The following is a 15,156-nucleotide window of genomic DNA, read 5'->3' as shown; positions in this document are numbered from 1 at the left end:
AAATTTATGGTGCAAAACAGTAAAATGTCCCAAAAAATAATCCTCGCCTATAACTGTTGCTTAATGAATTATTTTTAAACTAAAAAAAGATAATAAAAAAAAAAAATACTGCAGTGTCTTTCTGTGCTGTAAGACTGATGTAACCTTAAAAAATTACTCATCCATGGCAACCTGTTGTATAAAGAGGTTTAGTGCTGAAAATTAAATAAGAGTTCTGTTGAATGTGGTCTGATTAATTTCACAAGTTCAGAGCGATTTGACCCCTTAGAAAGAATTTAGTCGCTGGAATTTGCAAACCTCAACTCTAGTTGTCGCTGAATCTGAAAGACCCCCCCCCCCTCCCCCAAGAAACTCATGTCACATTGAAAGTAGAGCCTCTTCTGTTAAAAAACTCCCAAGTGTGGTTTGACAAGAGTTGGAATGACCCCGTTTATTGTGGGCAGTCGAGTTACATGGGTGTAAATAGCGACGAAAGGAAGTTAATGGCGGACGTCTGTACATTACATTCCAACGAAGAAAGTGATGGTCCTCGCAGTCGGTTCAACGCTTCCGATACTTTCAACTGTGACACTCACCTGTGTAAAGTCAGCTTATAGAAAATATAAAGCAACTCATGACTAAATGTTTAATCGGTTAACACTTTAAATCACACCTCTATCTATGCCTACTGAATTTTAATACAGCCATACAATACAAGTATACAAGGTTATTTTTGTGGTTAGAGAAAAATACAACCAAAGAAAGTGTGGAAATGCAAACATACAGCCGTTTTTTGATTTTTTTTTTTTCCGTTTTCTTTTCTTCTTTTTAAACTTCTAAATCCGTGTGAAAACAGGTGAAACGAGGCCGAGGCCATACTTTATAGTATCATAGGTACGATCTCATAATGCAAGAGAAACGAGAATTTAAAAAAAAAAAAAAAAGAGAGAACGTCACATTTTCCCTAAACGTAGCCTGAGTCAAGTGTACAATATGCACACTTGAAGGAAATAAAAGCAACGCAAAGAAATAATAATAATAAAAAAAGAAAAAAAAAAAAGTACTAAATGAAACCGCTGCTTCTCTGATCACTCTGGTAAAAATAAGTCTCTGATGTTTGTCCGTGGGTTCCATCTTCTGGCAGCCGGGTGCCACTGGAGAAACGAGGGGACTGTGTTGGCCAAGGCTTTGTGGGGGGGGGGTGTCACTGCGCTCCAATGTGACAGTGGAAGGGGGGGGGGGGGGGGGGGGCTCAAGGAAAACCAGCTGAATTTCAGTGTTGAAGTCTTTTAATCTGCCAGATTGTTCCGTTTTTTTTCCCCTCCTGTTTTCTAAAAATCAATAAGTCTTAAGCTTTTCATTCCAACTTCAAAAGAGGTTTCACGTGCGCCACTAGAAGGATCTCTCTCTCTCTCTTTTTTTTCTTCCCCCCCCTCCGTCTTTGTGGTTTGACGCTTGCAGTGGGAAGGGGGAGTTGTGGGGGACGGCGGGGGGGGGGTTGTCTCATTGGTTATTTTTGGCTTTGGCGTGTGTCAGGATGTGAGACTTTAGGTTGGTCGACTGGGCGAATTTCTTATTGCAGCCGTCAAACGGGCAGACGTAGGGTCGGTCTCCAGTGTGGATCCGCACGTGCGTGCGCAGGTTGAAGTCCAGAGAAAACCTTTTCCCGCAGCCTTCGAAGGTACACTGGAAGGGAAGCCACAAAGCAAGTCGTCAGGCCGCGACTGCTACTGCGCATGCACGCTAAAAACCGTAGTGAATACTTCTTCTGCACGATTATTAAAGTGGTTGTCAAATAATTTAGTCGCCGTTGAGACGGCACTTTATCCTTTTGTTTATTATTGCCCATTTAGCATTAACTAAACTCATTTTTTGAGTTGTGTTATACAGGAATTTCTAAAATATAATGTCATAAAATGCAAAATACTCGTGTTTTTGCTTTATTCCAGCAAAAAAATAAGTTTGTAATAAGTTACCTAGGTAAACAAAGCCTTGACAAAAATGTTTGTTTAAAAAAACAAAAGATTAATCCAATTAATCCAATTAATCCATCAGCAAAATAATAAACGTTGGGCTCATGACGGCAGGGTACACTTCTAGTACTTCTGCACTCTTTAAATCCAACGCTGCTTATCTTGTTCTTCATACCTTCACTTTTGGCTGTGAACACTTACTTAAAATGCAATAAATAGTTTTCCCATGTGTGTGTGTGTGTGTGCACCGACCTGGAAGGGTTTCTCTCCCGTGTGAACAAGTTGGTGGCGTTTAAGTTTGGAGCTCTCCACGAAGGCCTTGCCGCACTCGGCGCAGACGTGCACCCGCGGCCCGTGGGTGTGCAGATGCTTCCTCATGGCCGAGTTATCCCTGAACATCTTTGTGCAGCCCTGGGGACCAAACAAAGCGCGGCACAAAGTTTACAAACGGCACATAAATAGACAATAAAAGGTTTTTTTTTTTTTTTTTTGGTTGTTGTTGTTGTTTTTGTTAAAAGGCAGGAAGCCTGTCAGTGCCACAGTGGAGCGCTAAAGAGGTTTGGTTTTCTTGCGCGCAGATAAAAGAGGCATGTTTGTGAAGCTTCACAATTTAAACCCTTTTCAAAAGACAAGAAGCTGCTGCTGCTTCTATTCGCTCCCGAAGTGTTAATGCACCGTTACCGGCGGCGCACTTAAAAGAACCCGAGCTGCTCGCAGGGCACGGGTACGTACAGAGAAATCAATACACTCAAGTGCAATTCTGTGCTTTTAAATAACCTTCGGTGAAATGTCCAATTACGCAAAGCGCGTATTAGACGAGCGCGGCGGCGTCAGACTCACTTTGTGAGGGCAAGCTATCGTCCGCGGAGCGTCGTCCTCTTTGACTTTTCTGGGCTTCATTCTGGAGGGGAACAAATAAAAGAAAGAAAGAAAGGTTTATTTTTTTCATCCTTGCACATCTACACTCCTGTAAAACATAGTTGAAAATCCAGGAATGGAAAATATTGAAAGAAAAGTCTAGAAAATGTAAAAGACTACAATTCTGAAGCAGCTTTTATTACTTATTATTGTCAAGACTTGAAATTTTCCTTTATACAAATGTAAACATTTGTGAGAGAATAGTGTTGAACAATAAATAAGCACAGAAACTATATTTGAAAGTTTTGCATTTAATAACACGTATTTCACAACTTAAAATATATATAAATGAGGCAAGTTTTTCACTTGAATTGAGTCTAATGGTAAGAAAGGTTACCACATCCTACACAAGTGTATTTCTATTGATGCCCCACGACACAATGTGGAAATTTCAGGCGCAGTGACTGGAAGCAAGAGATGCTTTTCCCCAAAGGAAAACGTCATTATCGTCCATCATGTCGACGACTTGGCTAATTAAAAACAGCCACAAATAACGGGACAAATTACAGATATTGTCTGAACTCGACGAGATTCTCTGTCGGCGACCTCCGACATCCTATTTCAGCTCATTTGAGGGTCAATTTTGTTTTGATTCAGAGGCCTGCTGAACAGATTGAGAGACTTTTGAGCAGCGGTGAATGTTTTGGTGATCGACTATTCAGCATTTACAGAAAAATTTAAACTAAGCCGACCAACTCAGTTGCAGTTTTCTCAACTTATCTTCCACTACTGAAGGCCGAGGCAGTAGTTGACTTTTTAAAACACGGCTTTCAAGAGCTCCCTTTACTCTGCGTCACTTTTCTTTTTGCCACATTCTGGCAATTTAGACTGAAAATAGTATTATTCTTTTAATAAATGCCCATAATTGTAAAGTTTTAATTACAAACTTAATCTCTCGATTTAAAATGTTGGGTCAAAAACAAACAAAAATGAGCATTAAAGCCCATAAAGGCTTTCAACAACTTCATCAGGTGACAAAGTGTCGGATTACCAGCGGCGTCAATCTTGCAAAGTCATCAAAAAAAACTGTGTGCACAGTATAAACACGCACTCACCTGGCAAACTCGGCCAGCTGTTTGGGGTCGGACAGGTCGATGCCCGGGATGCCACCCGGGGGCAGCTTCTTCCCCGTCATGTACTCCGAGTAGTCCGGGGGCGAGTTCTCCCCGACGATCTGCTCCTCCACCACCGACTCATGGTCAATGTCTTTATTGTCATCTAGAAACACATTACAGAGACTGAACCGATAACACACGAGTGTAACCCTGGCGACAGGCCTCGGGGAGCCTCGCACGCATCCGCTGCTGCTCTGGGGTTATAATAAGAGAGGGGGGGGGGGGGGGGGGGGGGGCACTGCAAGACTAACAAGGCCAAGAAAATAGAAAACATGTCATTAATCTCTCCATTTGCACTGAGAAGAAACAAAAAATTTTAATTTAGTGATGCAAGACTTGTTCAGCCTGAGTTAATGAGTTTTCAGACTATTGAAAAACTAAATACAATAAAAAGAACATGATTTATTTAGCATACCTGGTAAAAAAAGCATATTCATGACTGGAAAACTATATATACACAAAAATACCCCAAATCCCACGTGGTTCATAAAGAACTATGCCACTATTTTTCATATTTGGAATGCATGGAGCAAAAGAATTGCACTGCAGAAGTAGACTTTTCACTTGAAACTTCTACCTGCACGTTTAATTGAGCCTCTTCCTTTTCTATCCTTTAGTTAATGTTATATTATCTATATACCGTGATGCATACAATGCAAAAGCATTCTGCTGTGCCATATATTTTACAGTAAATTGAAATTTGGTTCAATGAAAAGCCAGAAATTATGCACACTTTGCCTCGTGCATTCCTCCTGCTCTCCATCCACCAGCAGGGAGCAGCAGGAATGGACGGGAAGCAGCTGCACTGCCGATTAAAAAAAAAAAACGTGTGCAGGAGGAGATGCACCGCGGTTAGATCGCCGGTGCACCGGCCGTGGATTTACAGTTTTTTGCAGGTTTGAGAACAAGCGGCTCGTGTTTGCTGGTTCAAGGGTGACGGATGAGCAAAGCTGCAGCGGTTATCCTGCTTGCAGGCGCAGCGCCGTCCGCTTCAAACAGCGGCAACTTTATTGACAAAATAGTCCTTTAATGTGGATTAAAAAAAAATGTGTTTAACTTTGTGCAAGCCCGGAAATAAACGCTGGTCTCACGCCGCGGCTGTTCCAGTAAAGGTGCTGCGGCCTGCAGACGTCCTAACCCCCGGCTGTCTACCTCTACCTCTCTCGCTCTCTCTCTCTCTCACCACCCCCCCTCCAGCGCCGCCGCCATCTCTCTCCTGGCCGCCGCTATCGCCATTTTTTCGGGGCCGCCGCCATACTTACTGGTCTCGGGGAATATGGCGGCGCCCAGCAACACCTAAAACATGGCCTCCTTTCAAAACAAAAACATATCGCTGGGCTACAACTGGCAGCTGGCGTCGAAAAACCCGCGCCAAACGCCGCTCCGGCACCGCGCTGCGGCCGGACCCCTCCAGGAACTAGTCCGGTGCGGGCAGGACAACGCCCAGGCAGCGAGGCCTCCCGCGAACGGCTAAAGCGGCGGAGCGGAGAGCCGCGGCCGGGCCGACGTTTACTCACCCGACGCCCACATCGTGACCGAGAACTCCCCCTCCAGTGTCTTTATCTGAACCTGCTTCTGTTCCCATTTCCGTCCTCCGGCCTCCGCGCCGCCCAAGTAGCTCTTTTTGCCCGCTTTCTTGCCCCCGGCGCCGCCGCCTCCCCGCTTCACGCGACCCACCGAGCTCTTGCCGGCCACAGTCACCAGAGTCTGCTCGATGTACTCGTCCTCCGCCCCCGGGGCCGGCACCGGGATGAGGATCTGGTCCTCGAACCCGCCGCCGCCGTCCGTGTGCAGGTCCGAGTCGTCCCCGCCGACCACCTCCTCCCGCGTCTGCACCAGGATCACCTCCTGGTGGTGGTGGTGATGGTGGTGGTGGTGGATCGAGCCGGGGTCGTCCGTGACCAGCGGCTGGAGGGCGATCATGGGCTGCCCGTCGTCGTCTTCGTCCTCCTCGTCCTCGTCGTCGTCGTCGTCCTCGTCCTCGTCGTCGTCGTCCCCGCCGACCACCGTGGTCTCGATGGTCTCCACCGGTATCGTCTCCACCTCTATCTCGTGCAGCTCCACGATCTCGGCCGGCATCTCCGAGCCGTCTGTCGCAATGTACAGCGTATCTCCGGATGCCATGTTGAAGTCCGCCAGCTTGCCTCTCTCATTCACGCCGTGTTGTGCTCCTGTTTTGCTTGGGACCTCACACACACACTCTCATACACACACACACACTCACTCACTCTCTCTCACACACACACACACACGCCCCTGCTAGGCTCCAGCTCCGTCGTCTTCCCCTTCTTCGATAACAACTCTCACACACTCCGGCCCTCCACTCTTCTCCACTCGGCTCTGTCAGACACAAACATCGCGAGAACTCTGGAGTTGAAAGATATCGCTGCCGCTTCACTCCGCTCTGTCACTTAAATATCGCGAGACTTCTGCCAGTCCAACGATAACATTGCTGCTGCTGCTGGGGTTCCGGGGGTTCCCTAACTTTTTTACACTGATCGGTCCCATAGACGCAATTTTATGAATAATTGTATCTATTGAGTAATAAATCCAAACACACATCCAGTTTACATTCACCCAAAAGAACCAGTTAATAATATCAGACCTTTTAATTTCTACTCAATTTATGTACAGAGGATTATATATATATATATATATATATATATATATATATATATATATATATATATATATATATATATATTACACACAAATTTGGTATAGAAAAATTCCAACTGCAAAGAATAAAACTTTGAAACACAGGTAAAACTTTGAAACACAGGTAAGTGCGCGGATCTGAAAGCACCAAGTGTCATCTAGAATTTCTGCCACTAAAATAAAGGCCCCACTGATCAAATTATGACCTTGCAGAGATACAACTCACAGATGCCAGCTGTTGAGGTGTACATCTTTCTCAGACAAAACAAAAAGAAGAATTATATTATGCATCAAATAGTATCATATGAAAAACAAAAGGAGGACTTAGGAATAAAACTGTCAATCTTTAAAGATTGTATGATAATGTATGTCAAATGTGACTGCTGTGTGGAGAAGAATGTATCATAGGTCGAGAGTAATGTGTATTATTGTGATTTTCCTGATTGATGCCTGTTACTTTACATTTATTTCAAAATAAGTTAAAAAAAACCTAAAATCCCACTGAACTTTATAGATAACCTGACATTTCCCTTTTAAATAGTAAAATAATTCTTGACCACAAACACAGTGTGGCTATGAATGACCTGCACTGTCGACACGACACTGGTCTACTTATATTTATTTCAAAAAAATATCTTATGTGCCTGAATTTTCTTTATTATGATTATTGATTGTCATTATTATATAGTGTGCTATTTTCCTTATTTATGTTCAAATTTTAATTTATTTATTTAGTTTGTATTCTTCTATCCTATAAAAAACTTGTTTCCTTGCGGAACTTGTACTTAAAGAATTTCACTGCACATCATATGATGTGTAATTGTTGTGTGTGATGAATAAAGGACTTGACTTGTACTTGATATGACCTAATAAAAAGAGCTGCATCACATTGCTTTTTTTTGCATGTGAAAAGGTGCAAAAACATTCCAGGACAGAAACACTGTGAATCACTTGTCCACACAGGTCATCATCATGATCGACAAGGAGTTTGTGTATACCAGGAGTCTCGCACAACATGAAATGTGTGATCAAATCCCTTACACATTTTTTTTTTAAAGTGTCCTTTTTGAGTTTATTTGCGAAGGCGAAACATGTGAGTGAGGATTTTATTTTCTTTTTTTTAAATTTTAAGTGTCACATTTGTCACCTCAAAGTGAGAGACATGCATCTATTTGAAGGATTGCCTGCTAAGCAACAGAATTACAGTTTAAGTTTAAAAAACAACCACCAAAATACGCAGTGCCGTAAAAGCTCATGACAGATGCATGTGACTTCCAAGTCACATGTTACAAATTGACGGTTCATACTTTCATTGAAACCAGCAGAAATACCTTGTCTGCTCACCACATGTACATAAGAAGTAAAGGTGAATGGAACACTTTTCGCACAGACAAGGAACATTTCATTTTGGTGCTCGTGTGGCAAGATTAACCTGTTTGTGGACCAGCTGCTCTTCTATTTAGGTATTTATGTCCCCAAACGGAAGGACTTCATGTTTTCATTAAAAAACAACCCCAAAAAACCTATATTATTTTGATTTTTCTTTTCAATATATTCATCAAACATCTCGACAGGTTACCGCAGTGCAGAAAAACCATCCAAATGGTGAAAAAAAAAAAAAGACAAGGAAACAACTCAGATGTTTCACATTTCTCGGTGCTGCAGCAGCAGGAATTTATGGCGCCTATTCAACAGGAACAGGATTTTGTACTGGGGGAAAAAAAATACATTTTTGAGTAAAAAAAACAACAGACAGGCATCAAAACGATCCCAAACGAGCACAGAAGGAAAGAGACCACCGCATTTATTCAAGACATTGTTCACAGTTTTATTTGAATTCATTTTGAATGCAGTGCGTTTCTTTTACGTCGGTGTTGTCCAACCAGGAAGCACTTTTTGTCATAAAAGGAGAGAATAAAATGAACAATACGTCACCATATCCTTGCAGCCAATAGACAGTTTTATTAACAACATGATCACAAATACTCTGGTGTATTATTTATCTATTTCTTTTCTCTTTTTGTTTTTGTTTTTTTTTAAGGTTAGAAGGTTGCACTATCCAAACAAGTTTCTTCCACTCTTGGTCTCAGGTCCAAGCCTGTGTTTTTTTTTAATCTGCCATGGTTCCACATGTAACTGTGTTGGCGAAAACTGATTAAAAAAAAAAAATGTCAGGTCTGAAGTTGAGGACCAAAAATGTTGGAGGTGCTCATTAGTATCTCAATGAAAAATAAATGAATACAACCAATATAAAATACAAAAATTACATAAAATGATGTGCAATAATACCATCAACATTATCATTACTATCATTTTATCTTCACCATTTCTTCATTGTTGCCATTGTACATAATACTACACTACTACTGCTCATATTAACATTACACTGACAATCATAACAATGAGAGAGACGATCATTAAAATGATAGTAACAATTTCAAAAAGTGGAACAAATGTGAACAAAAAGCAAAAAATAAAATAAAATAAAATATCCAAAACAGAACAAATAAAACCAATTTTATCCATTTTCATCTGGGCCAAGGACAGATAGTGGGGGTGAGGGGTGGGGGGGGGGAGTGGGCTAACAAACCACAAACATGGTAAGAAAACAAGAGTCATCAGTGCGAGAGTGTTCCTCATTCATGCCTTCCTCTCCAAACAGACAAACGTTACAAAGACACATCTGAGGTTGTTACGGCGACGTCGCCACGACGCTTCAACACCACAGCAGAACAGGATGAGTAGATGTCACAGTTTGGGCCTCTGCTCCTGACCTCCTCCTCCTCCTCCTCCTCAGGGCCACAGCAGCTGCTGCAGGGGCCAGTGGTTCTAAAAGGTGGCTCATGTCCAGGAGGGGCTACGAAAGATTATGTCGTGCTAATTCGACCAAGTTCATTTCTAAGGGCTGTGAGGAAGAAAGAACATGCAAAGAGACACTTGGGATTAATTAAAAAAAAACCACCTTCAGATTGGTAACACAACCTGACGCCGACGTCCTCACTGACACAGGAAACACGTGAAACAACAAGACAATAAAGCTGCATTTAAAGTGGAAATTTATAAGTGTTATAAGGTACAAAGTGTTATTACGGTCACTACAAAAACAACGACAACAAAAAAAACAACCTGACCTAAAAATGACCAAAATGAAACACATTTCCCCATTTCCAGCTTTACAATTCTCTATATAAGCCTTATGTCTTACTGAATTTCAGTATAACAATTGCTTTACCCTTTTGAGTTCTACTGTTCTACTGTATGATGCCAATCGGGAGAAAGTGCTCAAGCAGTGACAGATTAGATCCACTTTTACTGAAGGTACCATGAGTATTTACTCATGATTTCTATGATTATCTTGTGTTTGCAATTATCAATATAGAAGAAACCAAAGAAATAATATGATCACATGCACTATAAAGTAGTGAATCCCAGATGATCGTTTTAGTTTTTCAACTATTAGTAATAGATTCAGTTTCTTGAATTGCTGCTGAGTTTTCATATTCAGTCTTATGTGACTCTACTGCCATCTAGTGGTCAAAAGTGTGTATAACGCCCATAAACGCAACATCCCACTCAATGGATTTCCAATGAGATATTCATTAACGTCTATTAGGAAAGCCAAAGTGTTCCCAATGTTGATCGATTGTCTCTCTTTGGTTTTAAAGATTAAAAATGAGCCTACCGTCGATGATGTCATCCTTCACTTTGTGCAATTCGCGAAACACCTCGTCCAAGATTTCCTGCAGAAGTGTGGAGGAGCTCGTCACATAAATTCCTATTCATGGCAGACACGTGTTCACGGGTAAAATCAAACGATTCAGTTGTGTACCTGTTTCATCCTATCGAGGTCTAAAGAGTCTGTGTCGCCGCTGCTCCCCGCAGGCCGCCCCCTGCAGGGTCAAAAATCATTCCGGGTTACGCTGTGACTGCGGCCGCCGCTTTTCATAAACACATCCTGTAAGCCGTGCTGCTTTCTGGGAAGCTCTCACCTTGAAACCATCGACCTGTCTGCAGAGTTAGCTCGATCCCAGGGCTTCTTCGCGCCATCTAGACGACACACAATCACAGCCAGATGGGAGACTCACACAGACACTGAAGCTTGTGTGTAAATATATAAATACAAGCATACATTTTTTTTCTTTTTTAAAAGAGTAGATTTCGTATGTTCCTACAGAAACTCCACTTGAATCTCTATGCATATAGAAATACATATAATTCTTAAGAGTCGTACGATCTCGCTTGCTTTTTAGCTATTCATTTTCCTTTCAGGATCTTTTTCTTTCTTTGACAAGCAAACCGGATCACTTTGTAGCGGGAATGTTAAGTCTACATGCATACATTTTAACACTGCACTGGGGTCTATATGTGAAGGAACCCAAAAGGAACCTCCTTCCAGGGAACAATATGATAATAAATACTACCTACTACTTTTAATGGCTCACTTGGTTGCACATAATGTGAAACCTTGATACACTGCTGATCTGATCGACATGTTCCTAAAGAACCAGTTCTCTGCAGTTCTTATTTCCATTTGGTCAGATTACAAAGGGAATATCTCACCATCTCTGTATCTATATATATATCTCACATTTGTTACTTGGTTTACTGTCTCCATAGTCTTTTTTTTTTTTTTTGGGTGTTACAATGAACTTAAAGTCAAATTTTTCACACTGGAAAAAATAGATTAATTATGTTTTTTTTGTTTTTTTCCTCACCTGTTGCATTCTGTCCACTCCGAGTGTTCTGTGACGGACAATTTGGGTCATCCTAGAGGAGCACAGAGGAACTGATAAGTACTACCTGACACTGCTCTCATCATCATCATCGTCATCATCATCATCCTCGTCATCAAACTTTCCCAACCTGATGAAACTGTGACCTTATCGGAATTCCTCCGCACTCAATCATTGATCAAATAAAACCAAATGGTTAATTGTCACCGTCCCCGGCTTAAATCCTTTCCCTCATCATCCCTCCCAGCCTGAGCGGCGGCTTCACACCGTCTTTGTTCTCCAGTCACTCACGTTTTGGCTGTCCTCAGGCTTTTCCGAAGCCGCTTTCCTTCTGAGGAAGAAGAAGAAACCTCAAATAAGATAAAGAGACGTCAGTCACATCCGTAAACAGTCTCTGTTCGCACTAATGACCAGCGATTTAGGACTCGAACGGCAGATTAAACACTTCGGCGGGCCAACTGCGCCACCGCAGGATATTGACGTAATTTGTGTTTTGCGCTCTCGACTCATCGCTGTGACCTTCGCGCCAGCAGGGCGTTCATCTCCTCCATCAGGCCGCCGCTCCCCCCGCTCGTTCGGTTGGCTTCGTTTTTGGCGCTGGAAGAGCTGTCCTCCGGCTGAGACGTGTGGAAGGAGAGCAGAGGAGACGAGCACAAAGGCAAGAATTACTCGTCGCTCCCCGGCGTCGGGCGATTACCCTCCCCATGCAGACTCTAAAATACGCGGCGGCGCCGCCTTACTCTTTGGACTCGACGCAGTTTGGCTCCGGCGATCATGGCGGCGAGACCCGTGGGGGCGGGGTGCTCGTCCCCGTGGCCGCCGCCGCCGCCGAGCGGCAGCGGGGGCGGGAGAGGAGGCTGAGGCGCCGACGACAACGACGACGGCGGCGGCGGGCCGGGCGGAGGCGGAGGGGGAGGGGGGCCGCCCATGTTCATTGGTGGAGGTACGACTGGTGGTGCCACGGAGAGCACGGCAGGGTGGCCTTGGAAAGGAGAACCTGGGGGGGGGGGGGGGGTCAGGAGGTCAGGAGGTCAGGTTTTACACACAAACTTGCACTGGCGGGAAGCAAACGGCGAGGTTATTCCCGGGGGGGAGCCGGTTACCTGAGTTGGAGGACCGCCGCTCCCGCTCCATGTGAGCCTGCAGCTGCTGCTGCTGCTCTATCATTTGCCTTCAAGGACAAAGAACGTCAGGCCACTCCAAAGAAAACGTTTACAACACGGAGACGATGAATGGAGGCTGTTTAAAGCTTTACGTACAGAGGCAGTGAATAAGTAACACCAGATATCATTTGAACACAATAGCATGCGCATACAAAAGAGAATCTCACAATTCTGGTTACATTAGATTAAAGAGAGTTGCAATTTTAGACTATTTCTTGACGAGGGAGATTAAATGAAATTAAAATTTCCCCTGGAGTTCGGTCAAAATAAACGATGGTGCGGACGTGCGCGCGGGGGGGGGGGGGGGGGGGGGGATTAGCGTTACATCACACCGTCTGTGACTGAGTCTGTGGACGGTCTGGCTCGTTGAACAAACATAATTAAAGCAAGTGTCTGAAGATTGTGCAAAAGTGGAAAACGATTTTGGCATCAAGTCTACTTAAGGCAGAAATGATTCTTATTTTTCAAAAGCGGCTCATCAAAACCTGTCGATAAGCATCAACCTTGAGCAATAGTGCATTCAAACTCTGATAAATGAGATTTCTTAACAGCACTTTATTTTTTCTATTCTTGTGGTTTCATGCCCACGGGAGGGAGAAAGACGAGGAGACAGTTCGCAGGCAGGAAGTGGAAGTTTTCCAGCTGTGCGTTGGACAGGAGAAGTGCTGAGGCAGCAGCGTACGCAGCAGGAGCAATAAATACTGCCTCGCAACCACCGAGGAGAGCGAGAGAGAGAGAGAGAGAGAGAGAGAGAGAGAGAGAGAGAGAGAGAGAGAGAGAGAGAGAGAGAGAGACAGATCCAACAAAAATAATCGCACATAAGCCGTGGCATTTTGGATGAACCAACAGGCAGAGCTGGAACAGGTTTGAAAATTAAGATTCGATTGTTCAAAATGTGAAACCAACAAATGAAGAAAGCGTCTGTCCACTGCAGAGTGTCCCACGCAACATCGTCCTGCGAGGCAAGACAGATGGTTGTTCAGGGAAGAGAAGGGGGAACGACGGAGAATAGAAGTCACGGCCTGTTTATCTGGGTCTGCGTGACAGGTTGTCAGACACATGGGACTACATTTACTGGACTAATCCGGACCGCAGCCCCTCCTCCTGTTTGGGGGGAGTTCACTCGCAGTTCATCCACTGGGGGTTTGGAGATAATTGAGTTTTCAGACATGCGGCGAAATGTAAAAGTCGCACAACTGGTGGGATTCTCTAAATAAAGCTGAGAATTTTGATTTTGGGGGGGTCGATATTGGTTTTTTTCTCACTTTTTGCACAATTGTTGTGTCGACACTGCTTTCCACAAGTATGATTTTACTGGTGCGGCTCATTCCGAAGATGGTGAATTATCGTTTCTCCAAATAAATTCTCGATCAAAGCCACAGCAGGACATTCGGTATTTTGGAAGTTCCCGTGAAGCCGAATTTCCACTGATCGTGAACCGATCAATCGCAGGATTTCACACAAGTACCGGTCAGGATGAGGGCAAATCATTGTTATTTTCGGAAACATGCTTTTAACTAATTGCTAAAAATATTATGTTTTTAAACATTATTATTCACATTCAGAGGTTCTTAATATTTCCCTCAGGGGATAATGTCAGTCAAAAGACCTGAAGGGACAATAAGCAACTCAACTTGCAGATATCTATAATCTATTTAAAAAAGAAAAGAAAAGAACAACACCCCCCCCCCCCCCCTTCTCTGTGCTGCACTGCAAGAAAAAGATTACATTTCATAATTCAACTTGTATGTCCTCCAGAGATAAATGGTACCTTGCTCTCTGAGCTTCTATCTCATCTGAGGTGGGTCCATTCTGGACGTGGCGCTGGAGAGCTGGACCTAAATATGCAAATGAAAGGCAGAGAGCGCGAGAGAGAAGGGGAAAAAAAGACAAAAAGACAGAGATAAAGTAAAGCCGGTCTTAATAATCTATTACCAGCACCATAATGGTAATTGAGATTAGTCCCAGTCGAGACAATTAACCAGCAAATGACAAGGAATTAAACAGCGAGTTGATCATTATGTCCTTGCTTTTTTTTAGGAGTGCTGTGCAGTGAAGAGCATATTAATCCCATTCTCTTCATAAACGAGCAGAAAATAATGCCCCCAACTCGTGCGGGCGAAGCTGAGAAGGGTGTGATTCACTCGCCCAATAAAGACTTTTATTGGGCGAGTGAAGTGCAGCCGCTTTATTCATCTGGCACACAAAAGTCCAAATAAACACAATCGCAGCACGAGTTGATATCAGAACATGAATATTCAAAGTTGTGGAGGGGATAGAAATGTGATTGATGCCTCTTTTTTTTTTTAATACATAAAGGGTACTCTACAGCACATGCTGACAAATAAACAAAACAAGCACATAAGTAAATGTAATCATCATACCTTGTTGGCAAACGTATAAGATACAGACAGGATATGGCATTTTGTCAATAAAGTCAGTTATAATCTGATAGTGAAGCCAATAATGTAATAATAAATAAATAGGCCTGTTGTTTTTTATTAAAAATATGTATCGTGGATTGAATATTCAGTCATTGAGGATATAACTACAAAATTGGTCAAAATAACTACAATATTGGTTGTTTCCTGGTTATTTACACCCACAGAGAAAGCCT

General features: G+C 43.2%; 2 protein-coding genes across 3 annotated transcripts in view; both read right to left on the bottom strand.

Annotated features, from left to right (window-relative positions):
* Positions 1-404: 404 nt before the first annotated feature.
* On the bottom strand, positions 405-6,310 carry yy1b (YY1 transcription factor b). Of its 2 annotated transcripts, none has more exons than XM_080514182.1 (5): positions 5,503-6,310; positions 3,926-4,088; positions 2,793-2,853; positions 2,205-2,363; positions 405-1,665 (listed from the first exon to the last, which is right to left on the bottom strand). In XM_080514182.1, the coding sequence occupies exons 1-5, from the start codon at positions 6,107-6,109 to the stop codon at positions 1,483-1,485; spliced, it is 1,173 nt and encodes a 390-aa protein (XP_080370308.1). In that variant the 5' UTR covers positions 6,110-6,310; the 3' UTR covers positions 405-1,482. The 2 variants fall into 2 exon arrangements, with proteins under 2 accessions (XP_080370308.1, XP_080370309.1); XM_080514183.1 differs by having other exon boundaries at positions 3,926-4,076.
* A 2,914-nt stretch (positions 6,311-9,224) lies between these two features.
* evlb (Enah/Vasp-like b) overlaps positions 9,225-15,156 on the bottom strand; it is a gene marked incomplete at both ends in the record, with an annotated part of 31,187 nt that continues 25,255 nt past the window's right edge. The window contains 10 exons of the mRNA XM_080513997.1: positions 9,225-9,295; positions 10,326-10,383; positions 10,473-10,533; positions 10,633-10,690; positions 11,359-11,410; positions 11,668-11,707; positions 11,896-11,993; positions 12,117-12,373; positions 12,480-12,547; positions 14,311-14,377. Coding sequence (XP_080370123.1) covers positions 9,225-9,295; positions 10,326-10,383; positions 10,473-10,533; positions 10,633-10,690; positions 11,359-11,410; positions 11,668-11,707; positions 11,896-11,993; positions 12,117-12,373; positions 12,480-12,547; positions 14,311-14,377 — 830 coding nt within the window. The remainder of the gene's footprint in view (positions 9,296-10,325; positions 10,384-10,472; positions 10,534-10,632; positions 10,691-11,358; positions 11,411-11,667; positions 11,708-11,895; positions 11,994-12,116; positions 12,374-12,479; positions 12,548-14,310; positions 14,378-15,156) is intronic.

Source organism: Blennius ocellaris, assembly GCF_963422515.1.
Source record: "Blennius ocellaris genome assembly, chromosome: 18".
In the NCBI taxonomy this organism is placed as follows: Eukaryota; Metazoa; Chordata; class Actinopteri; order Blenniiformes; family Blenniidae; genus Blennius; species Blennius ocellaris.
The sequence above is the reverse complement of the archived record's forward strand: the minus strand, read 5'-3'. Positions and strand labels throughout refer to the sequence as shown.